This window comes from Chionomys nivalis, chromosome 7 (genome assembly GCF_950005125.1).
Source record: "Chionomys nivalis chromosome 7, mChiNiv1.1, whole genome shotgun sequence".
Classification (NCBI taxonomy): domain Eukaryota; kingdom Metazoa; phylum Chordata; class Mammalia; order Rodentia; family Cricetidae; genus Chionomys; species Chionomys nivalis.
In genome coordinates this window covers 40071856-40097488 of record NC_080092.1, presented here as the reverse complement: position 1 = coordinate 40097488, position 25633 = coordinate 40071856, and the positions used below count along the sequence as shown (strand labels likewise).

Here is a 25633-nt window from a genome sequence, read left to right as displayed (position 1 = left end):
TCGGGTAAGAAGAAAGGTAACCATTTCAATCTCACTTGAAAGCAGGAAGGCATCAAAGTACAACAGAGGTCTGTGAGGACCCAAAACAGCGCCGATCAAAACAGCAGCCCTGAAACTGGCCGTGGTTAGGCTCGGGGCAGGAGAGCACTTGCTGTCCAAGCATCCGGACCTGAGTTTAATGCCCGCACCCACGTAAAAAGTTGGGTGTGGTGGTGCACATCTGCATCCTGTCACTGGAGAGACAGAGACGACAGGCGGTGTCCCTGTAGACATTGGCTAAGCATATAGTTAAATCAGTGAACTCCAAGTTCAGTTACAGGCTGTTTCCAAAGATAAGATGAGGGCTGGAGAGATGGCTCAGTAGTTAAGAGCATGGGCTGCTCTTCCAGAAGACCCGGATTGGATTCCCAGTACCCATACTCATCTGTAACTCCAGTCTCGGGGGATCTGGCATCCTCCTCTGACCTCTGTGAGCGCTGCATGCAGCCAAAACACCCATCTACATTTAAGATTTCTTTTAGAGAAAAGCAAGTAGAAAGTGATGAAGGGAGACACTGGACATGGGCCTCATGGCACACACACACATGCACGAGCATCAGAACGTGGCATGAGCTTAGTGTAGCATAATAGACGAGGAAATTCGGCTGTTTTATGACATACAACTGAAATAATAACCTAAAATATGGCTTCCAGCATGATAACAGGCCAGCAAAGGGCATTGGTAGATTTCAGGCAGTTTCTGAGACACTTCTGTCAAGTATATAAATGTCACCACTGCAGCGTCTCTCTGCGATGGTTAATTCTGTGCATCATTTGGTTTAGACCTGGCCACCTCCTGGCATGATTTCTGGGTGTGACTGTGAAGACATTATCAGGTGAGATTATCATTAAACAGGTGCTCTATACAACAGATTGCCCTTCCTAATGGGCAGGTCGTGGTCATCATACAAGCCACAGACATCGGCCTTGGTTCCATTGATCCTCAAGTGAGTGGAGCCTGAAGCTATCCTTCCTCAGCATCCTGCATGAACGCCATAGTTGTGACCTTGGCTCAGCTTCCAGGCACCCCTGGGCTTGTCCCCCATTGCCCTTCCTCCACATGCAGAGACATACAGAAGCTGGCTATGTTGCTTTCCCGTGACGTTTTTTTGTACACAGGGATACAGTAGGACCAGCATGGCCGGGAATGGCAGGTCCTGGGAGGCAGCCCCTTAGAATTTCTCATCTTCCCGGTGGCAGCAGGAGTTGTGAGTAGGGAAACCCTTGGTCACGTCTGTGATGCCCAGGGGCAGGACTCTGAAACTTGTCCCAAAGCGCCTATGTCCCAGAAGCCCTGAACCCCAAGAATCCTCTCTGAACCCCAACCCCAAGCCACACTTTGCTTGCACCAGTTCAGACAGGCCAGACTTCCAGATCCTGCCATCCACCACGAATCTTAAGAGGTGCTGCATGAACGAGGCAAAAGATGAAGTCTGAAGGTAGAGTTGACAATGTCACGTCTCTTCACCTACCTGCCTGTGCTGGTTAGTTTTTGCCCATTTGCCCAAACTAGAATCACCAGGGAAGAGGAATCGCCTCTACCAGGCTAGCCTGTGGGCAGGAGTGTGGGGCACTGTCTAGACTGATGGATGGTTGATATTGGATGGTCCAGCCCACTATGGGTGGGGCCACCCCTGGGCATGTGGTGTTGGTTGTAGAAGAAAGCTGACTGAGTGCAGGTAAGGGAGACAAGCCAGTGAGCAACTGTTCCCTGTAGTTTCTACAGCTGCTGCTGCTTGAGTTCTTGCCCTGACATCCCTCAGTGATGGGCTTGGATGGTGATGTATAAGTCAAATAAACCTTTTTCCCCCAGATTGTTTCTCGTCATACTGTTTAGTCACGGCAACAGGAAGCTAATGAGGACAGTGAACATCAGTTTCCTCATTGACATTGTTGACTTTGGTATAGGTAAGATTAAGAATGGCTAGTGAGGGGGCTGGAGAGTTGGTTCAGGAGAGTTGGCTCAGAGGTTAAGAGCACTGGCACTGGCTGCTCTTCCAGAAGTCCTGAGTTCAATTCCCAGCAACCACATTGCTCACAACCATCCATAATGAGATCTGGTGCCCTCTTCCTGCAGAACACTATATACATAACAAATAAATAAATTAAATAAAAAGAAGAAGAATGCCTAATGAAAGCCCCTAGTGTGACCTCTGACTCTTTGACACATCTGTTCCTCTGGTAGGACTGAGACCGAGAGCTGAACATTAGGAATGAGGGATTTTCCAGAACACATCTCCACTTGAAAATATAAATATGCTTTTGCAATAGAATATACATAACTTGAAATTTATTGTTTTATTCCTTTTTTGATACAAGGTCTCAGGTAGCCTAGATAAGCCTTTGAATTTCCTGTGTCTCTAAGGATGGCCTTGAACTTGTGTTCCTCCCTCCTCCTTCTCCTTCAGTACTAAGTGCTGGGATGCCAGGCATGTACTGCCATGCCCGGTTTTGCAGTGCTAGGAATGAACTCTGGGCTTTGTACATGTTAGGCAAACATTTTCTATCAGCTGAGCTACAGCCGTAGCCCTGTTTTATGCATTTTTAAAAAGATTTGTCTTATTTTGAATCATAGGTGTGCATGTCTGTGTGGATGTTTGTACACAAGAGTGAAGGTGCCCACGCAGCCCAGAAGAGGGTGTCAGATCTGCTGGAGCTGGAGATACAGGTGGTTGAGAGCTGCCCATTATGAGTACTGGGAATAGGACTCAGGTACAGTGAAAGAGCAACCAGGGCTCTTAACTTCTGAGCCCTCTCTCCAGCCCCTGCTGTAATCATTTTTAAGTGTTCAATTCAATGGCATTTAGCGCTTCTGTGGTAATGTGTGTCATGCCTCACCTTATACAAGGACACTTGCTACCCACTTTGTGTGTGTGTGTTTTTATGTGAGACTCCTTTGTTTTCCTTGGTTTAATGTCCTCAGGGCTCAGCTATGTTAAAGACTTTCCCTTCTGTCTAGGGCTTAGTCAGGTCCCATTGTGCATTTCTCCACTCATCCACTCATGAATATTCAAATTCTAGTTTAGATTAGAATGTTGGCAAAACGACTGATTACTGATCTCAGAAATGAAGGCAAACAGTAGGTGAGAGAAGAGAGGGACACACTGGGGTGGGTGTCATGGTGCTGAGGCAAAGGCAAGGGTGAGGCCCTCTTCCTGGATCACTGACTTTGGTATGGCTGGCTGGGAATTCCTGTCATTGGTGCCCTGGCCCTTCTTGCTGCCTACTAGAACTTCAGCATTTATATGCCGTCCTTCACCCTCCACCCTCACCCCCATCCCTCACCCCACCCCACTCACCTGCATTCCAGTCGCACTGTGGGTCATTTAGCCTCATCCTCCATGAGGCTGAACCATCTGGGAAAGCATCCCTGTTGCGGGCAAGAGGGCAGGCTGCCTTTGCCAGACAGGTGGGTGGTAGGACCAGCTGGGCCAGTGAACCCTGCCTGGGTTTTCAAAGACCACAGCCCCAGGCCCTCTGGACAAGCTTCTTTCCTAGAGATAGCATCAGTGCAAAAGGAGGACTGGAGTGGCGGGGAGGGGGGGGGTACCTGCCCTGGCAGACACTAGCAGAAGAAGACTGCGGATGAGAGCTCCACATGCCTGCCCTGGTGAGACCCGTAGGGACGGAGCCAGAATGAAGTTTAAACCTCAGCACTACCACAGGGATTGTTCATGAATGGGTCTGCATCTTCCCGTCTCCCTCCCCTCCTACCTGCTATGGTGCCTCCTCAGGGGTCATAGCCCCCTCCTGGCTCTATCCTTGTTGCTCTTGACCTCTCTTTCCTTTTTTTCTTCCCATTGCCTCCTCCAAATCACTGAGTTGTGTGAGACCCCAACTCTTCAGAGTTACTGCAAGAAAAACTGCCCATCTGTGTCTAGGCCGACCCACATATCCTCGGATACCCCTCCTTGGAGCGGCCCAGAGGACTCATTACGAAAGGGGCTATGGGAAGAATCCTCATTCATCCTGGGCAGAAATCAGGGCCAAAGGGAGGCTTTTCTGGAGCTTCTCCCTCCTTCCACAGTCCTTCATCAGTGCTAAGAACTGATTGAGTAAATGAGCAACAAAACACCAAGCGCTGCATGCCTCCAGGAGATCAGAGGGCTGGCGGCGGGACGAAACGCAAAGGTTACTGCACTCTTCCTGGACTGGAAGGCCCAGTGTCAATCACTGTGTAGACACAAGAGAGTGCTTATCAAATGACCGAAAAGACCGGTCCTGATCTGCAGGAGTCTCTATCTGTGGAGAGTCTCGAGGAACAAGGAACCCACCATTCCAGCAACTCTCAGGCGCATGCCTTCATCTCCCCACCACACCCCCCAAAACTGGCTTAAATAACACTGGCCATTATGTGTCCGCAGTGTAATGAAGACCAAACAGAGAGTGAAGCACCCTCGATCATGTTAATCAGAAAAGTCAAAGCAAATTAGGAAACTCGGAATATTAGAAAGTTGCGAGTGGAGTTGAGGGGGGAATGTATGTGGAGGGGTGCGTATGTGGTAGGCTGTACACGTGACAGAGATATGTGTGGTTGAACTATGCATGAAAGAGGCTCATATGGTATGAAGGAGGCTACCGCAGTGAAGGCCCACATGGAGGAGCGTGCGGTGGACGTGGAGGAGCGTGCAGCGGACATGTGGTGGACGTGGAGGAGCGTGTGCAGTGGAGGTCCACATGGAGGAGAACGTGCGAAGGAAGCACACGTGGAGGAGGCACACATGGAGGCGCGTGCGCAGCGGAGGCACACGTGGTAAAGGCACAAGTGGTAGAGCTCTGTTGCGGATGCCATGCTGGTATGTTTCTGCCACAGGCATCTATACAGGTGTCTATGGCAGCATTTGTCCCCATTCCTGTGTCACTAATATCGGGTGTGGCCTGCCCTTGCCCAGCTTCCCTGCCCGACACACCCAGGAGTGTCCACCTCTCTACTTTTCGTGAGACTTGTTTGGATGAGGCAAAATCAAGTTTAAGTCTCAAAGCTGCCACGGGGCTGGTTTGTGGATGTGTTAAGTCAGGGGCTGCATCCTTGAGCTGCCCTCCCCTGCTTGGTGTCTGCATTCAGCAAGAGGACAAGTCAGGGGCCCGAGCCCCCACATGCTTCTGCCCCTATTGCTCTTCAGCCTCTTTGCTCTTACCTCCTTCAGATCACTAAGTAGTCCGGGCAGGCTGCAACCTCTGGGCCTTTATACTGGGTGCTCTCTGTGCCCAGGTTAGACTTCCTCAAGGTCCTCCCTAAGCCACACTCACACAGCCTCATCCCTCAGCTTCACCCAGCTCTGGCTTTGTCCCTTCCACTGCCACCTTTCCACAGTCGAATTTCCATATCACCAAGAAGGAATGACTCTCTGACGGGGTAAGATTGGCAGAGCTAAGGCATGAGTTGTGTATTGAAATAAGAGGCAAATTTCACAGTGTCTAGAACCCTGCTGTGAAAGGGGACATACAAAAACAGTTTTAAAAAAGACTGTAAGGAGATCCAGGCTTGGCACACCTTTAGTTCCAACACTCAGGAGGCAGAGGCAGGCAAATCTCTGAGTTTGAGGCCAGCCTGATCTATAGCTCAAGGTCTAGGATAGCCAGGGCTACACAGTAAAACTGTTTCAAAAAAACAAAACAAAAAAAAATTAATGTAAGGGACGCTTGAGGTAATAATTGTGACAGTGAGTCAGGCTAAGACAGCATTTGGGTGTCCCTCCCACACATTCAAAACTGCCCTGCAGTTCAGGGATAGCTATTTGAGACAAGAAAGCCTAAAGTGCGCTAATATAACCCACAGAATTTAAATATCAGGGCTGGTGAGATGCCACACAAGCAGGAGGATAAGTTAGATCCCATGTCTCAGCTGAAAACAAACCTGGACATGGTGCCACATGCTTGCAGTCCCAGTACTGGGGAGGCTGAGACAGGAGGATCCATCGACTTGTAGGAAGTCAGCCTACTTGGTGAGATCTGGGCCAGCGAGACACCTTGTTTCAGAAACTAAATGGACAGCCCTGAGCTGCGAACCCTGAGGTTGTACTCTGGACTTCACCCCTATCGGCACGCATGTGTGCAGCTACCTGTACACTTTCACCCCACACGCACGAACACACACACACTCATACAGAATTCAAATATTTATCTTAAGTCATTTTAAGATTCTTCTAAAAAGACCAGAAAAAAATGTTTAAAAATATTATATACTGTTCCCCTAATTAATTAGCATAACTGTTAATTGCACTAGTATTTTGATGGAGGTGGGTCTTGTATCTTATCTGTTGCTTTCATAGGTTAACTAATAAAGAAAACTGCCTTAGCCCATTTATAGGCCAGCCCTTAGGTGGGTGGAGTAAACAGAAGAGAATGCTGGGAGAAAGAAGCTGAGTGAGGAGTCGCCATGATTGTCTCACTCCAGACAGACGCAGGTTAAGATCTTTCCTGGTAAGCCAGCTCCTGGTACTACACAGAATATTAGAAATGGGTTAGATCAATATGTAAGAGCTAGCCAATAAGAGACTGGAACTAATGGGCCAGGTAGTGATTAAAAGAATACAGTTTCCGTGTAATTATTTGGGGGCATAAGCTAGCCATGCGGGCGGCCGGGTGCCGGGGACGCAGCCCCGCCGTTCTTATTACAACAGTATTTGTTACTAGGTGCCACTCTTAACAGGTCCTGGTTTTGTTCTATGGGATTAATAACACTGATATAAAAGTAAAATGACTATTGAAGAATATGAAATAATATATACTTTTTTTTGGATTTTCGAGACAGGGTTTCTCCGTAGCTTTTTGGTTCCTGTCCTGGAACTAGCTCTTGTAGACCAGGCTGGCCTCGAACTCACAGAAATCTGCCTGCCTTTGCCTCCCGAGTGCTGGGATTTAAGGCATGCGCCACCACCGCCCGGCTAATATATACTTTTTAAACAAACACAGTTTCAATATCTATAGGTATGGCACAAGTATATATCATTATCATCTATTAAATCGTCACTTTATTTTTGGCTGCCAGGGACTGGAGAGATGGCTCCGTGGGTGCAATAGCTAGCTGCTCTCACAGGGGACCCAAGTTCTGTTCCTAGCTCCCCCGAGTGCATCCAAACCACTTGTAACTACAGTTCCAGGGAGATCAGATGCTCTCTTCTGGCCTCTGCAAGCACCTGACCTTGTGTGCACAGACCCACGCACAGACATACGTAAATAAAAATGAAAGCAACTCTTAAAATAAAACTGTGACCCAGGGATGAAGGAGACAAGTAGGGTTCGTTCTTTTCCCTCTTTCTTTCCTTCTTCCTGCCTGCCTGCCTTTTGTTTGCTGTTTTCAAGAGTGCATTTAGTGAAGCAGCACTGCTTTGATAACTCCAGGCGTGGCCAAGCAGAGGGGAAAACCAAAGGCTGTGAGTCTGGGCAGAGGATGAAAGAAACATACTGAGATAGATGGTGGAGACAGAAAGTTAGGCTGCACACAGAGCCTGGGCTTGGGATGGGAAGTCTGCATCTATATGGCCCTTCTGAACTTGGAGATGCCCTCAGGATTATGAGTTTACCTCAGATATGAGGACCCGTGTTTCAAAACTTTACCCTTTCCTGGTGGAAGAGAAAGGTCTAATGTAGATGAGACTGGCCTCAAACTGTCCATGGTGTGCTTATGTGGTGCTGGAGATTGAACTCGGGGCTTCACTTGTTTTTTATAAAGATGATAAAGTTCAAATCCAGGGCCCTGTACAAACTAGACAAACATTCCACCTCAAAACTAAACCCCAGCCCCAAAGGGGCCTTTTACGAATAACCGAATTCACGCCCATTGTTCTCACCAATGTCATTCATGGAATCACAAGACCTGGACCAGAGGAAGGGGGGCAAGTCCATCTCCAGCTGCCCACCACCCTTCCCCTTTCTTCACTGAAGAGACAATGAGAAAAAGAGCATCAGAAAGTTCAAAAGAAAGCTGGATGTGGCACTCAGCTGGTCATCCTAGCCCTCGGGAGTGAAAGCAGGAGGATTACTGTGAGTTCGTGGCAAATAGGACTACATAGCAAGTACCAGGTCACCTAGCAAGACCTTGGCCAAATAAATATACACCAATGATTGTCCACTCAACCAGAAAAACAACCAGGAAAATTACAGGATCTCAATAATAACCACAACTGTAGTCTTCATTATCCAACTGAAAGATGCAGACTAAATGAGACTAAAAACAAGATCCAGCTATCTGCTGTCTCCAAGAAACACAGTTCACTGGCAAAGGTACACTCAGACTGGCACACAGTGGAAGTTGATACACCAAGCAAGAGGATGCAAAGCCAAGCAAAAGTAGCCACATGCAAAATTAGTCAGAAAAAGTGGAGAAGGCAGTATGTGTTAGAGAGGCAACAATCCATTAAAAGGTGCAGCAATTGCAAATGTACATACACCAGATGTTGACACACTAGACTTCACGAGACAGACACTAAACAGAGGAAGGATGGACCCAGATACAACAATAGTGGGTGCCTTCAGTATGCCACACTCTTCAACAGATGATGGATGCATGAATGGGTTGGTGGGTGGGTGGGTGGATGGATGGATGGATGGATGGATGGATGGATGGATGGATGGATAAACAGACAGATAGATGATGGAGAGAGTTAACCAAGAATCTTCAGAGGTAAGGTGTACCAGAGATCAAATAGGCTTGTGTTACATCTACAGAATATTCCTTCCAACAGCTGTGGAATCTGAGTTTTCTCAACAGTCCATGGAACCCTCTCTAAAATAGATCATATTTCAGGACACACACAAAGTAAGCCTTGGCAAATACAAAATAAGGACTGGGGAGATGGCTCAGTGGCTAAAGTGGTTGCTGCAACGCATGTGAATCGGAGTTTGGGTCTCTTACAACTCATGTCAATGTTGGGTGGGTGTGGTAGCCCGCCTGCAATTCCTGCCTGCAAAGGTGGAGCCAAGGGATCTCCAAAATAAACTAGATAGTAAGACTAGCCCTCTCTGTGAGCTCAGGGTTTCATTAAGAAACCTTGTCTCAATGAAGAAGGTAGAAGAGAGAAAGTGGATGATTTCAGACATCTACTTCATGTGTACCCACATACTCAAGCACGCCCAGACATGAAAGCATGCACGCTGCACATGCATGAAAATGAAACAAGAAAAATATTATCAAATAATATATTTATCTTATCAAATCATAATGGAATAAAACTGGAAGTCAACAGCAAAAGAAATCATACAAATGCATGGGTTGTGAACTCTGGTCATTGAAGAAATCAGGAAACAAAAATTCTTAGATTTAATCCCAGCACTTGGGAGGCAGAGGCAGGCAGATCTCTGTGAGTTCGAGACCAGCCTGGTCTACAAGAGCTAGTTCCAGGACAGGCTCCAAAACCACAGAGAAACCCTGTCTCGAAAAACCAAAAAAAAAAAAAAATTCTTAGAATAAAATAAAAATGAAAGGCTACGAGAACCTTTGTGATTCAACAAAGTCAGTTCTAAGAGGAAAGTTTATAGCTGCATGTTCATCCATTAAAAAATTAGAGATTTCAGATAAATAATTCATTGATGCCTCTCAAGGTTTTAGAAAGATAGGAAGAACAAGTTGAAAATCAGCACATGATTGATCTATAGCCAGCCCTGGACTGAAATACTAGCCAGGCCATGGTGGCATACACTTTGATCTCAGCACTCAGGAGGAAGAAATGCACACAGATCTCTGTGAGCTTGAGGCCAGACTGATCTACAAAGTGAGTTCCAGGAAAGCTAAGGCTACGCAGAGAAACCCTGTCTCAAAAGACAAAAACAACCAAAGTCCCCAACAGACCTGTAAAGTAGAGATAGCACCAATACTCCTTAAGGTGTTTCATGAAATACGAAGAGAACAAGCATGGGCAAGCTTATCATATGAAGTCAGTATTGCCCTGATGCCAAACCCAGATACAGACTGAACCACCACACAGAAATAGTAAATAAAATAGACCAGTTTCCCTGATGAACATCAAAGCAAAATTTCTCAACAAATACTTGCAACAACCAATAAATTTGATGACACATTAGAAAGATCACATGCTGTTATCAGTTAGATTGCATTCTAGGTTTGCAAGGATGATTTGACATACATAAATCAATAAAGTATGAGTACACTCTGGGAAAGAAATCATATGATCATCCCAACAGATAAAGATAAGGTTTATGAAAAATCCAACATCCCCTCAAGATAAAATCCCTTAAAAAACTAAAAATAAAAACTATACCATGATACAATGAAAGGCATATCAGACAATAACCTATAGTAAATATTATAACCAATATACTAAGTGTAGAAAAGCTGAACGCAGCTTCTCTAATACTGAAAATGAGGCAAAGAGGCTGGCTCAGTGGCTAAGATCAGCAGCTCTTCCAGAGGACTTGAGTTCTGTTCCAAGCACCAACACTGAATGGCTCACAACCTCCTATACCTCCAGCTCCACAGGATCTGATGCCCTCTTCTGGCCACTTCAGGCACCTGCACACATGGCACATACTCACATAAGCATACACACAAATGAAAATAACTTTTTTAACTGGGCATGGTGGTACATGCCTTTCATCCCAGCCCTTGGGAGGCAAAGGCAGCTGGCTCTATGAGGCTACCCAGGGCTGCATAGTGAGACTCCATCTCAGTCAATCAACTGATCAGTCAAGCTTTTTAAAAAGAGTCAAGGGTGTCCCTTCTCCCCATTTTGATTCAATATAATGCTAGATATTTTAGCCAGAACAATAATGCAAAATAAAAAATAAGACACAAGTAAGAAAGAATTCAGATTCTCTCTATTTTCAGACAACGTCATTCTGAACCTAAAAGATCCTAAGGACTCCAACAGAAAACCCTTAGAACCTACACTTTCAGCAAAGCAGCACAACCAAGGTCCAGGAGCCAGAAGATTTTCTGCATTCCAACAAGAAACATATTGAAAAAGAAATCTGGGGGAAAAATCCATTCCCAATAGCTTTGAAAGAAAAAATATAGAAATAAACCAAGCCAAGAAGTGAAAGACCTCTAGAGTGAAAACTTTAAATAAAATATAAAAAGGAAATTGAAAGAGACACTAGAAGATGGAAAGGTCTTCCACACCCATTGACTGGCAGAATTAATACCAGTAGGCTATATTATCAAAAGCAATCTGCAAATCCAGTGCAGTATTCAAAATTCAACAACATTCTTCAAAGAAATGAAAACAGTCCTATTTAGTACACGGAAGTACAAAAGACTCCAAATAAAAAAAGCAATCCGAAGCGAAGAAAATGCTGTGGAAATCACAGCATCTGCCGTGCAACTACACTTCCGGGCCACAGTAACCAAACCAGTGTGGTGCTGGCACAGCACAGAGGCGAATAAAATGACTGGGGGACCCGGAATAAACCCATGTGATCACATCCTCCAATCCCCCCCCCCGCAAAGATGTCAGAAACAGACATCATAGAAATAACACTTGCAGCCAGGCGGTGTTGGCGCATGCCTTTAATCCCAGCACTCGAGAGGCAGAGGTAGGCGGATCTCTGTGAGTTCAAGGCCAGCTTGGTCTTCAAGAGTTAGTTCCAAGCCGGGCGGTGGTGGCGCACGCCTTTAATCCCAGCACTTGGGAGGCAGAGGCAGGTGGATCTCTGTGAGTTCGAGACCAGCCTGGTCTACAGGGCTAGTTCCAGGACAGGCTCCAAAACCACAGAGAAACCCTGTCTCGAAAAACCAAAAAAAAAAAAAAAAAAAAAAAAAAAGAGTTAGTTCCAGGTCAGGCTTCAAAGCTACAAAGAAACCCTGCCTTGAGAAAATAAAAAAGAAAAGAAAGAAAGAAATTAGCACTTGCTTTATGAATGGGTATGTGGAGGCGGATACCATGTCCAGAAGAATAACATAGTTTGTGTTAGAAGAATAAAACTGAATTCCTGTCTCTCATCTTGTGTGAAATTCAGTGAAAACTGGATCAAAGACAATGTGCCAGCCATGGTGGCCCAGACCGGTAAGTCTCAGCACTCATGTGCTGAGGCAGATCTATGTGAATTCAAGGCAAGCCTGGTCTACGTAGCAAAACCTTATCCCAAAAAGAAGGAGAGGGAGGGAGAGATGAAGGGAGGGAGGGAGGGAGGGAGGGAGGGAGGGAGGGAGGGAGGGAGGGAAGGAAGGAAGGAAGGAAGGAAGGAAGGAAGGAAGGAAGGAAGGAAGGAAGGAAGGAAAGAAAAGGAAAGAAAAAGGGAGAGAGAGAGAAGGAATGAAGGAAGAGAAGGGAAGAGAAGGGAAGAGAAGGGAAGGGGCCAAGCCCAAATGTAAGAACTAAGACTTTGAAGGTGTAAAGATAGATGCTCTGAAAAGACTCCAGTAACTTGGGATATAACCCCAAGAACTCAAAACACTCATACCCATCAAATAGAAATGAATAAATCTTTGTGTCCCCGACTGTCCCGGAACTCACTATGTAGACTGGGTTGCCCTCAAACACACCAAGATCTGACTCTCTGTCTCGTGAGTGCTGAGATTAAAGGTATTAGGACCATGTCTAGCTAAATTAATCTTTTTAAAAAGAGGCACAGAGAAAGAAAAAGACAGACTAAGATTTAGGGGAGGGGAAGAATCCTTACATATTGCTGGTAGAAATGTAAATTAGTGCAATTACTGAGGAAATCAATTTGGAGCTTCCTCAAAGGAGAAAAAAAGCTGAAAATGGAAGTCCTGTGTGATCTAGCTACATTATTCCAGGACACATGCATCACACTGCAGAGACGCTTGCACACCCATGCCTACTCCAGCACTACTCACAGCGGCTTAGTTATGGAACTAAGCATAGGTGTCTGTCAACAGATAGATTTCTTTTTCTGATGTCGTATACACACACAATGATTTATTCAGTTTTACAGAAGAATGAAATCATGCCATACATAGGAAAATGGATGTAAGTGGAGATTACCGTGTTAAATGAAATGAGCCATATTCAAAAAGACAAACACCACATGTTTTCTCTCATAGCCAAAATCTAGATGTAAAATGTATATATTACAAAAACATATTCAAAATATAGCTGTATCCACATGGGGAAAAGTAAATTAAAATGACAGTGCTCTGTTAACTACTGACTTTTCAAGATGAAGCAATTTGGCATACTTTGAGGGAAAATTTGGTAATGTATCTAAAACATTCACACACACAGATTGTATCCTACCCAGAAATTATACTTCTAGAAATTTCTCCTGGGGAAATAGTCTTGTTGCAAAGATGAATATATAAAATTCATACAAGCATTGTATTTATATAAGAAACCTAGGAAAAATACAGATGTAACTCACCCATTAGGAGTTTGTTAAGGAAGTTACTATAAGTTAAAATAATGGGTTTCCTCACCTTAACAGCCGCCTGACTTCAGTCTACACATATCTGTTAACCCTCTGATACATGTATATAGAATATAAATTTGTATAAACATGTATTTGTCGTGGCATGATATACACATACATATTAAATATATATGGGTGTGTGTATGTTTTTTTTATAATGAATGTGTATGACATTCATAACTGAAAAACTATTCTATAAAAAATGTACAGAGCAAGCTTCCGTAATGACAAGGCCTGGTTTAGCCCCTCGCTCGTCAGCACTGTATTTGTAGCCTACAGTCTCTGTAATCATACGCCTTAGTCACACTTACTCACTAATGACTTTGTAAGTGCCCCTGCAGCCGCACCCATCTTAATGCCAACTCCCAAGACTGCAGTTTGCTTTTTGGCTTCCTTGGCTTCTGGCAGCCACAGAAAAACCATTTTCACTATTCGTGAGAAGTTAGACACATTTTAAAGGTTAAGCACATTTTTCATGCTCCTGTGAAAAATGTATCGAAGGGTAGTGAGCTCCGATCCATGGCTAAAAATCCAAACTGGTCTCAAGGCCACTGATGCACTCTGGTACCTGTGTAGAACAATGGCTCCCCAGACATGTCCACATGCGAATCCCCAGAACCTGTGACCGTGTTTCCTAACTTGTTAAGGAGGATTAAGGTTGCACAAATAATGAGGTTGCTTATCAGCAGAACTTATAGACATGGTGTTCAGAGCCCTGGGTTGGGCCAGATGTAATCACAGGGTCCTCGCATGTGGAAGGAAATAGCCAAGCAGCTGGCATGGGGGTGTCACAGTGACTCAGCCCACACTGCTGACTTTGCAGGTGGACGATGGACCGAGTATGAGCCTGAAGTGGGAGGGTGGTTGGGCATGCAAGGCCAGGAAGCGTGCTGTGTCCCAGGGTCTCCAGGAAGGACACAAGCTGCCAACATTCTGACAGACAGAACTTTAAGATGTTTTAAATTCCTCGTTCCTTTAAGCTACCAGATTCCTATTCCTCTGATACATCGCCAGTAGAAAACAGATCCAGTCTCCAACACGACTGCTCTGTGACACCGTTCCTACGGAGATGTGAATGAACATCTATTCGCTCCAACACACACCGACGTAACAATATCGCCAAAGTCCAGCTCGATGAACCAGTGAGTTTATTGGGGTTATCAACAGGAGTATGGGTGAGTAGTTACTTACAAGATATATATGACTCAAAGACAGTTGCCTCACTGAAAGCCCCTCGACCCAGCAGGGGTGACTACTCATGAACCCTCGTGCTCTGCAGGAGTCAAGGCAGCTCAGCAGGTGGGAGTCTCGTTTCTAGTGCCCTCTTCCTAAGGAAAGAGAGACTTAGAAATTTCACAAGCTTCAGGGATTTCCTGTGACTTGTGAATTGTTTACTTCGTAAGTCTCAGTGGGTGTCTCATTAGAACTTCCCTAGTTTGGAGGGCTTTGGATTTTTTGTTCTTGTTGTTGTTTAGGTTATTCAAGACAAGGTTTCTTGTTTAACCGCCCTGGCTGTCTGTCATGGGTTTCATGGAACTCTCTTTGTAGACCAGGCTGGCCTCAAACTCACAGAGATCCGCCCACCTCTGCCTCCCACATGCTGGGATTAAAAGCGTATGCCACCATGCCAGACGAACTTCTCTAGTCTTAAGGAGCTCCTTTCTGGGCAGAATGCTTCAGTTCTTCAGGAAAGGGCTACACAACAAAGCCATGATCATTTTCACGCCCGAACCCAGTCTTGTCCAGAAACTTACACCTTTCAAATTAGTCTTCGAACTAGTGCAGGAAAATTCTTCCCACCCCTTCCCCGCTGAAGGGGCAATACTTGGTAAAAATCGTCCTTCCTTGCCTCTGCTCCACCCAAGCTCTTTCTTTACGTACTTGGTAAGAAAGGAAGCAAAGACCAGCTCCCTTCCGAGCCTCCGCATCCAGAGCTCTGGCTCCCACCCAGCATGGCAGGCAACTCTGTCTAAAAGGGAGCGAAGGGGCCCACTCCAGTCCTGCTACACAGCAGTGGCGGTTGGCAGGTACAGCCCTTGCAACCGGCCTGGGGTATGGTGTGCTGCTGCAACACAAGGTTTTCCTGCCACAAGGCAAGCCTGTCTGTATGGAAACTGCAGGCTGCCATCTTTCTTAAAGTATCTTGCGCCACCAATGGTTGTCAAAGACCTGGCTGTGATTATTCCAGCTCACACCAACTTGCTTCGTCTCCGAAGTAGGAAAGTGATAAAGACTGGGATATTCCCGGTTCCTGAAATGAGCATAGAGACAGAGGATGGGTGTGAGCACAGGGCATGTGTGAATCACCACTATTGCTCTGGCAAGCCTGGTAATTGAGTGCGTGTCCACTAATAGAAATACTATCACCTGTGATCGATCCTAATGGGATCGGCTGAGGTTAATTGCCTCTGGGGCTAATTACCCTCTGGCCTCATTGAAAAGTGAGAATGATTGTTGGTTCATCAGCAAGGGACTCATTACTTTCTGGGCTCCTTCAGGGGATCTTCCTGCTCTATTGAAAGACTCATCTCAGTGGATTCAAATAATAGCCAACTCAGGTTTTGAGTATCAAGTACAGCCACCTTAAGAAGATCCTTCTTAGGCACTGGGATAGGTGAGGATCGGGGGAATCTAGTTTCCATGTCAAGGGGGATGCATTTATGCAGTTTCAAAAGAATGCCCCGGCTTCCCACGAGCCCCTCCTGGTCTCTTGCCGCTTGCTGGCTCTTGCAAATGGGTGGGGCTGTGGAGCTCAGCTTGGCTTTCTGGGAACAAGGAGTGTTGGCAGGGGCAGAGGGAGCAGCGCAAGGAGACCTCATTAACCCACGCCTCTTGGGATCCTCCCTGGAGGTTTTATGGGAAACTTTTTTAAATTGGTGTTTACGTCCTATGATAATGAAGGCAGTCATCAGGGAACTTACAATGAGAGGAAGATACTTTCTCCACACAGCAGCTAATCGGGCAGTCTCAAGAAAGCACAGCTCTGCAGTGGGAGGGTGACTTGGCAGCCAGACACAATGTAACTTTGTTAACTTATATGCTTGTTTATTTTTAATCAGCCTTCATGGTGTGCTGAGTAATTTTTTTGATAAATCTTCTATAGATCATATCTATTCATTTGGACGCAGACATGTATATGGATGTAAACACATATGCAATTTATTTTTGAAATACTTTTGTGCGTGTTTTCATGGAAAGGGGGTTTGTGCACATGAGGTGTGCTGGCTTGTTTGGTGTCAACTCGATACAAGCTAGAGTCACTTTGGTTTATTTATTTAATGTGTATGAAGGTTTTGCTGATGTATGTCTGTCCCTGGTGCCCGTGGAGGTCAGAGAGGTTATCCCTTGGAACTGGAGTTAAGGATGGTTGTGTGCTGCCCTATGGAGATAGAGCCTGGGTCCTCCACAAGAGCAAGTGCTCTTAACCACTGATTCATCTCTACAGCCCCTAGAGTAATTTTGAGACCCTCAATGGAGACAATGTCCTGAATTGGCCTGTCGGCAAGCCTGTGGTGCATTTTCTTGATTGATGGTTGATGTGGAGGGTCCAGTCCACTGTGGACAGTGTCACCCTGGGCTGGTGGTCCTAGGAGCTATAAGAAAGCAGGCTAAGCAAGCCATGACAGCAAGGCCACCAGCAGTGTTCCTCCATGGCCTCTGCTTCAGCTCCTACCTCCAGGTTCCTGCTTTGAGTTCCTGCCCTGACTTACTTGGATGATGGGCTACGTGCTGTAAAATGGAATAAACTCTTTCTGCCCCAAGTTACTTTTGGTCATGTTTCATCACATCAAAACAAACTCTAAGACATGGTTGAAGTGTTCACAGAGGCAAGAAGAGGGCGTTAGATCGCCTGGAGCTAGAGTTACAGGCAATTGTGAGCAGCCAGATGCAGGTTCTGGGACCTACAGAGGTAATGCAGCTCTTACCTATTGAGCAATCTCTCCAGCCTCTCAAAATATTTTAGATTTATAGAAAAGTATACCTGTACGGCACACACACACACACAAACACACGTAAATTTTTTTGTTTTTCTGGGTTTTTTTTAAACTTTTATTTTTATTTTATGTGCATTCATGTTTTGTCTGCATATATGTCTGTGTGAAGGTGTTCAATCCCCTTAAAACTGGAGTTACAGCAAGTTATGAGCTGCCATGTGGGTGCTGAGAATTGAACCCGGGTCCTCTGGAAGACAATATCCAGTGCTCTTAATCACTAAGCCATCTCTCCAGCCCCCAAGATTTTTTGTTTTTGTTTTTGGGTTTTTGTTTTTTTTGTTTTTTTAAACCACAGCTCTTGGGAGGTGGAGGCAGAAGCATTGCCAGTTCAGGGCCAGCCTGGGGTCCATGTCAAACCCTCTTGGGAAAAAAAAAATCAGAAGGGCTGGAGACATAGTTCAGCAGTTAAGAGCACTTGTTGCTTTTCCAGAGGACTGGAGTTCAGTTTCCAAAACCCATATCTGGCCTCTGCATAAACCTACACCCATGTGGCAGACACATGCATGTACTGGTACCGCACTCCCTGTGGCCCCTCACCTTCTGAAAGGCGGTAAGCATGAGCCAGGTTATGCAAGGACTCCTCCCTTCCCCAACTCATCCCATAGCCTATCTGAATATAATATTTTAATTCCTTGAAAATTTCATGCAATGCTCTTTGATCATATTTACCCCCTACTCTTTCCAATTCCTTCCATATCCACTCCCTACCCTCAATTTCATGTCTTCATCTTTTTTTGTCATTTTCTCTTCTTTTTTGGATAACCGTGGAGTCTAATTTGTGCTGACTATAGATCTGGGTGTGGAAACCCAACCCCTTTCCCCAGAAACCATCAACTGTCACAGCTCCTTCGTTAAGGGGTACATTTGACTTTGAATTTCTATTAGCTTTTTTTTACAGTCTGGTTACAAAGAAAATTACATATAATAACCGTGCCTGTCAGATATATGAATATGTCTGAGGAGTGTCCAAACATTTGACATTGCAACATGATCATTAATCTTCAAGGTTTATGCTTGAGTATCATGCAAGTGAGTTATTTTGAAATCAATTTAAAAAAGAACTCACCTCACAATGTTTTAAGTAGTTTTGTGTTGGGCCATGCTCACAGGCTGGGCAAGCCTGACTTGGTCTCATCACTCCATCAATCACCATTCTCACGTATCCACGAGTCAGGTTTTTGCATCAAGAACATTTAAGTTCTGCCCTTCGCTTGGGCTTGGATGAGTCACCCCGGAACTCTGAAATCTTAGCATCATTACTGGATATTAAGGCGGGGGGCAAAGTGAGCTTTTAAGAGGTGATTAGGGTTTGGCCCTAAGTAGTATCCTTTCATGCAATTAGCTGATTAATAAGTGAATGGATCATCATGAAAGTGGCTGACATCAGAGCCAGTCTGGCTAAATCTCTTGCCCTGTCTCTCACCATGGAAAGCTCTAGGTCCAGCCATCACCCGATGAGACACCCTCGGCCCAGAGCTGGAACTGAGAGCTCCAGCACCCCTAATTTCCTCACCATCTACCTGATGTGTGGTGGTGCGGACAGAAACAAGACGGACCAAGACAGACGCTCTCCCAGAAAATTTTAAGCGTGCCGTATGTATCATTTACTGCAGCCACTGAGCTGTACAATAGGTCAGCACAATTATCCTGTCTGAAGCCTTCTGCCTCTTGACCAGTCACCCCAACTCCCCCATCCATGGTAGCTACCATTCGACTCCATGTTTATGAGCTCAGCCTTCTAAGCATTCTTCATGAGGATGGAACCGTGAAGTGTCTGTCTCTCTGTGCCTGGCTCACTTCTCTTGGTATAATGTCCTCCAGGTTCGTCCATCTTGACACAATTGACAATTTCATTCTTTTCCCTTTCTCTCTCTCCCTCCCCCAACTCTCTCTCTGAGACAGGGTTTCTCTGTGTAGCTCTGGGTGTCCTGGAACTCACTCTATAAACCAGGCTGGCCTCCAGCTCACAGAGATCCACCTGCTTCTGCCTTCTGAGTGTGGGGATTAAATGCATGTGCTACCACTGCCTGACTGAATTCTGTAAAAGGTTGAATTGCACTCCACTGTGTAGGTGTACCACATTTTCTATTTTTTTAAAGAAGTGTGTGTGTGCTCGTGCACGCATATGCACGTGTATACAGATACTCCTACTCACGGGGGCCAGAAGTGAGTATCACACTCTGCCTCTTCCTCTGAGGCAGAACCTGAACTGGGCTCACATCTTGGCTAGGCTGAAAGCCAGCAAGCCCCAGCAATCCTCCAGTCTTCCACTCCCCTGGGAGCTGAGGTTCCAGGCATTGCAGAGATGACTGCGCTTGAATAACTGCAGAACAATCACCCTGAAGACCGAGCCATCTCCTAGCCCCGGTATACCAACATTTTCATTAAGTGTGTGTTGATTTTGTGGGTGCTGGTTGCTTCCATTTCTTGGTTCTGAGAATAATGCTTCAGTAAGCACGGTAGAGCAGATGTTCTCCTGTATGCTGAGCTCATTTCCTTAAGATATGTGCCCGGTAGCTCGATCATATGCTAGCCATGTTTTTAATGTTGCACAGCACCGCCATATCATTGTCCACAGTGGCTACTAGTTCAGATTCTTACCAACCACTATTAGGTTTTTCTCTTCATGGGTTCATTCTCACCAACACTGTAAGGGTTCTCTTGTCTTTATATCTTCACCAATATTTGTTATCTTTTGAATTTTTATTTTTTAGATTGCCACACAAGTATATGCTGTATGCGGAGCATGTTCCTCCCCCTCTCCCTCCATTAGTCCCTCTCTCTCTCTCTCTCTCTCTCTCTCTCTCTCTGTGTGTGTGTGTGTGTGTGTGTGTGTGTGTGTGTGTAGTATTCGGGATTTGAGCCCGGGGAGCTACACAAGTCCTCCACTTCACAGCCATCTCCTTAGCAATTTCTACTTTTCTTTTTCTGCTTTGGTTACCTGTGCTTTGTCATCAAATCCAAAATATCCTTGCCTAGAACAATGCCAGGAAGCATGCCAAACAGGAAAAGCAGTAGCAGGAAAAGCAGCTGAAGGAAAATCAGAGAATGAGAACTATGGGGAGGAGGGTGGAGAGAGATTCTCATCTTCAGGAAAGGGAGTCAAGTCAAGGAAATGCAGTCCCTCTGGGAGGAAGAGAAGCCCAGATACTGTGGTTCCTATGAGAAGGGCTGAAGCTCAGGGGCCCTGCACAGTTAAAAATGAATAATTTCGGAACAATTTGGAGGTGATCACTGTGCTGTGCACAAATTGGTATTTGTTTTTTTTTAATTATTTATTTATTTATTATGTATACAATATTCTGTCTGTGTGTATGCCTGCAGGCCAGAAGAGGGCACCAGACCCCATTACAGATGGTTGTGAGCCACCACGTGGTTGCTGGGAATTGAACTCAGGACCTTTGGAAGAGCAGGCAATGCTCTTAACCTCTGAACCATCTCTCCAGCCCCACAAATTGGTATTTGAAGAAGGGTTTAACCAAGCACCAATGTGGTGGATATACATACGCACAAGCAAAGCAGTCATATACCTAAAATAAGGCTTTAAAAATTAAAAGCAAGAACGCAAAAGCTCAGGTAGTACCCCCAAAGATGGACTTGGGGTCGTTAGACCCTGTGTCTATCTGGTCCTCTGCCCAATGTGGCTCTGTTGGGGAACTCTCCTCCCTCTGCCTTTGATCATTACAGCATCACTAGGGTCTTTAGTTGGTGTACAGGGGCAAGTGGCCAAGCCTAACTTGTTGGAACCCCCAAATTCAGGCTTTTGTCTCCTAAACTCTAGATATGCAAACACTAAGCCTTTGCCACTGGCCCTCTTTTTCAGCGTTTACATAGGCTGATCCTCTAAACGGTGGACAGAGCTGTGAAGTTCTCTCCTGTGTACCTCATGGGTGGGATAAAGTCCTTAGCAGAGCAGTGATTGTCATGCATCTGGGGCTCAGGTTGGACTTTTGATTTCCAAGGGACAGGGACACCATCTTAGTTACCATAACTGTAGTCCTCAGAATCCTGGTGTGCTCTACATCCTACAATTAACTACTGTATTTTAAACAAACCAACGGGGTTTCCAGATGAAATATGGGGGCTCACACGGCTGTCTGAAAAACAAATCTCACTGTATTTTATCTGGCAACCCTACCTATAATGAAGAGAACCGCTCCTTACATGGGATACTTATCCAAGCATGAACGTTTTGAGTATGGGGATTGAGAAACCCGCCAATAGCGGTCTACATTCGCTTTCTTCACAATCACCTCCAAGCCTTGCAAGGCTCAGACTGCTGACACTCCCAGGTAGGAAGTGTGAGGGAGGTCCAGGATCCACAGTTCCGCCATTTCCCCAGGTGATTCTGTAGGCAGTATGAGTCTATATGTGAGCATCATTACCTAGAGTATTCGAAGCTGTGGAAGCTGCTATTGGGCCAGCACCACAAGTAGCCCCCACGGTCGCAGAGGTACTTTCAATCCTCTGTCTAGGCACCTGGAAGGCCAGTGCTCTCCGTAGATGGCTAGGGTAGGAGACTGGCTGCCCTGGGGGCGTGGTCTAGCGGGGGCGTGGCGTAGAGGTGGGCCCAGATGTTGTTGCAGCTGTCGCGGCTGCGATCTGAGCCACCCAGGTAGGTGTCGCCCGGTCGGCGCTGCAGGCAAGCTTCTGGCTTTAGTGCAGCGGCAGCGGCAGGCCTGCTGCGTTCCCCAGCAGCGCCCTTGCCGTCCGCCGTCATTGCTTGTGCGTGGACGGTGGGCTGACGGGACCCACACCAGGACAATGGGCCGGTGAATACTGAGCTCCTAGTGCCGCCAGGGGACTCTGAGGCCACAGGTCTGAGGGCGGGGCTGACTGGGCAAGGGAGGAGCCAGGTCGCGTGAACGACCTGTGGGCGCGGTCGCTGGCGGGACGTTTGAATCCCCGCGACCCGACCCGGCAAGGGTGGGGCGTGGTATAGGCTGGGCGGGCAGAGATGGGGTGGGATGATGGGTGGGAACGGCTAGCTGGGGGCGCAGTCTGGCGAGGATGAATTGGTTTGTGGGCGGGTTGGAACTTCTGACTTGGTTGGGGGCGTGGCGAGTAGGCGGGGTCAGGCCGAGTACTACCTAAAGTGGGCGGGGTCGGGATGGTTCTGGTGAAGGAAGGATGAATGGAGCTCGGGTCAGGATAATGGATGGAGAGAGAGCATGTCTTAAGTTACGTCCTGTAAGGATGAGGCCAGACATATCAGGCTTAGTGTGAGTCTGATTTTCCATAGCCGAGGGACCTCGTTCCCTGTCTTTTTCTGTTATTGAGACTGGGTCTCACCTGCTAGCCGAGGCTGAACTCTCATCAATTCTCCTACCTCGACCTGCTAAGGGCTGGTGCTATGTACCTAGTGCCTTTTATACAGAAAGTTTTTAAAAAGGAAGGTGCTTATGTCAACCAAAGCTCTCTTGAACACTCTTGAACATGGCTTAGGGTTGGGGGGCATTTGTATTTACAAAATGCTTTTATAAATAAAACTCACTTTATTGTAATAAATCCACAAAAGAATTCACACAGTTATATTAAGGTAGCCACTCAATAAACACTAGCCCCGTTCTAAAGTCTGTACATCTCAGAGAACTTCTGAACGGTTAGAATGGCCATTTGAAACCCTGGAGCATCTCTCAGGGTTTTACACTTTTGTTTTTCTAGTTTCAATTATGTTGTAGTTCTTTCTTCACCTTTTTCTGTTTTTGTTTCTTTGTTTTTGTTTTTGAGAAGTTGAATTTTTTTCAAAACAGGGTTTCTCTATGTAACAGCACTGGCCATCCTGGAACTCACTCTATAGGCCAGGTTGACCTCAAACTCACAGAGACCCACTGCCTCTACCTCTTGAGTACTGGGGTTAAAGGTGTGTGCCACCAACACCCAGAGAGTTCTTTCTTATTTGCAAAATACCTTAAAATTATTTTTTGTTATTGTTGTGTTTGTTAGCTCCCAGGTTGGCCTCAGATTCCTTATGTAGCTCAGGATGACCTTAAACTTCTGATCCTTCTGTTTCACCTCCTGAATTCTGAGATTACAGAAATTTGCCTCCAAGCCTGGTTTATTCATTGCAGGGGATGGAATCCAGGGCTTGATGCATGCTAGGAAGCAATCTACCAATTGATCTCTAGTCCCAGTCTTAAAATGATATTTTATTTTGTTATTTTCACAATTTAAAAAAAAAGTTGCAAAACAAGTTTTTTTAATAAAAAACTATCTTTAACTCATTCATATTATTTCATTCTCCACTAAATTACCATCTTATTTAACAGAACAACAGACCTCTACAGACCTTGTTCAGATCCCTACTCGTCTTAAGGATTCATTGTCAGGGGGTCTAATTATGATGCCCTGTCTCCTTGGAGAAGCTTATGTATCAAACAGAGCAGAGTTGCTGATTTCCCTTCCCCCAAGACCCTGCAGAATGGTCCCTGAGGCTCCAGGTTTCAAGTCTCAGCAGGTAAGCATGGCCACGAGGTCTTGGAACAATTCTGTCCCTTACCCCGTTGGCCCGTCTTCCCCTGCTCTTCAGGATGGCGTGTGTTTGCCTCCACCAATCTTTAAAGGCTCCTTCCTCCAGTCTTCTCATTTACTCGGGGCTTCCATCCGGGATAACCTTTTGTGGCTCTGTCTACCAAACCCGAGAACAAACACATTTATAAGGCTAGGCCGGGTGTTCCTCCCAAACCCATAGGGCTCTCGCTCTCCAGCCTGCTTCAACTGTGCCTGGGCAGGTGTCCGGGACAGGCTGTGGCAGAATGGCTGGTTGGGGCTTGTCATGCAGCTTGTTGGTAAGTAATTGGGCCTGCCTTGGGCACAGCAGAGGAAAAGGCATGAGCCGTGATTAGAAGGCAGGACACACTCCCTGTCCCAAACACGACAAGAAGTGGGGAAAAGGTCAGGTATCTTTTACCAGGCTCACCCTAAAGCGCCTCTTCATTGGTGTTTAAGGTAAACATGTGGCTGTCTATCTAGAGCGAGTTATGGCAGGGAGGAGAGGTTGTAAAGAACCTTCCATCTGCTCAGGATGTGATGCCAGAGCGTGTGGCAAACTCAGCTTTCAGAGCACTTTTGACTTCTGTCATTGCTTGGGAGAGGCTGGGATCTGAAGCAATCACCTACAACGTGAAGCCTGGCCCATCGTCCTCCATCACACACAGACTCCCTGTTTCCACAGCCCAGCAAAAGTGGTATCTAAGTGATCCCGTTTGTCCAGATAAGGTAAGTAACTCGTCAGCGCTGCACAGGTTCTCACTGGTGGCTCCATAGTCCACATTTTCTCCAGGCTCATGTTTGTGTGCTGGGGAGTGGGACAGGATGCTCAGAGGAGCTGAGGCCAGTGGGGGCTTGTATGAGCGCTTTAGTCGTATGATGGCTTTTTTCACAAGCCAGGAGGAAGTTTAAGTGTGGTGGCAGGTGAAGCAGAGGTAGCAGGCAGAGGCCAGAGTGAATTAGGATGCCAGCTGGCCAGGCTTTGAGTAACTCGAACACACACTTTCCTGGGGACTTCGAGGAGATTCGTCTCCAGAGGGTGTAGACTGTGAGAATACAACTCTTTAAATGTTTGTCATCTTCGGCCTTTGTGAAGTCTCTCAGCAGGCTGGCGTGCCCTTCCCACTGCTGTGTGGGGCAGCAGCAACTCAGTGTGATCACGGGTTTCTCATACATGTCCCTGTGCTGTGTCCTTTGCCGTGTATTTATGGAAAAAGTACGTAACTGAATATGAAGAAAGAACAGCTGAAAGGGTCCTGAAACAGAAGATGAACTGTGCCAGTGAGATGGCTCAGTGAGTCTGGTTCCCAGGATTCACATGGTGGAAGGACAGAATCGAGTCCCAAAAGTTGACCTCTGACCTCAACATGTGCACCATGGGTGTGTACCCCCTCCCTACCTCATAAGTAAATGTCATTTCAAAAGAAACTTATCCTGATCAAAGTCCAGTGCCCAGGCGGTGGGGGGAAGGGGAGCTGCTGTGATTGGACCTTTCTTTTAGACTGTCTTAGTTAGGGTTTCTATTGCTGTGGCAAAACACCATGGCCAAAAAGCAAGTTGGGGAGGAAAGGGTTTATTTGGCTTACACTTCAGCATTGCTGTTTATCACTGAAGGAAGTCAGGACAGGAACTCAAACAGGGCAGAATCCTAGAGGCAGGAGCTGATGCAGAGGCCATGGAGGAGTGCTGGTTACTGGCTTACTTCCCTTCCCCTGGTTTTCTCAGCCTGCTTTTTCTTTCTTTTTTTTTTTTTTTTTTTTTTTTTTTTAGTTTTTTTCGAG

General features: G+C 46.1%; 1 protein-coding gene across 1 annotated transcript in view; it reads right to left on the bottom strand.

Moving 5' to 3' along the window:
- The window catches only part of LOC130876999 (L-amino-acid oxidase-like), a 49068-nt gene extending 26985 nt beyond the window's left edge, over window positions 1-22083 (bottom strand). Inside the window, exon 1 of the mRNA XM_057773922.1 lies at window positions 21885-22083. Coding sequence (XP_057629905.1) covers window positions 21885-22083 — 199 coding nt within the window. The remainder of the gene's footprint in view (window positions 1-21884) is intronic.
- Window positions 22084-25633: the final 3550 nt, after the last annotated feature.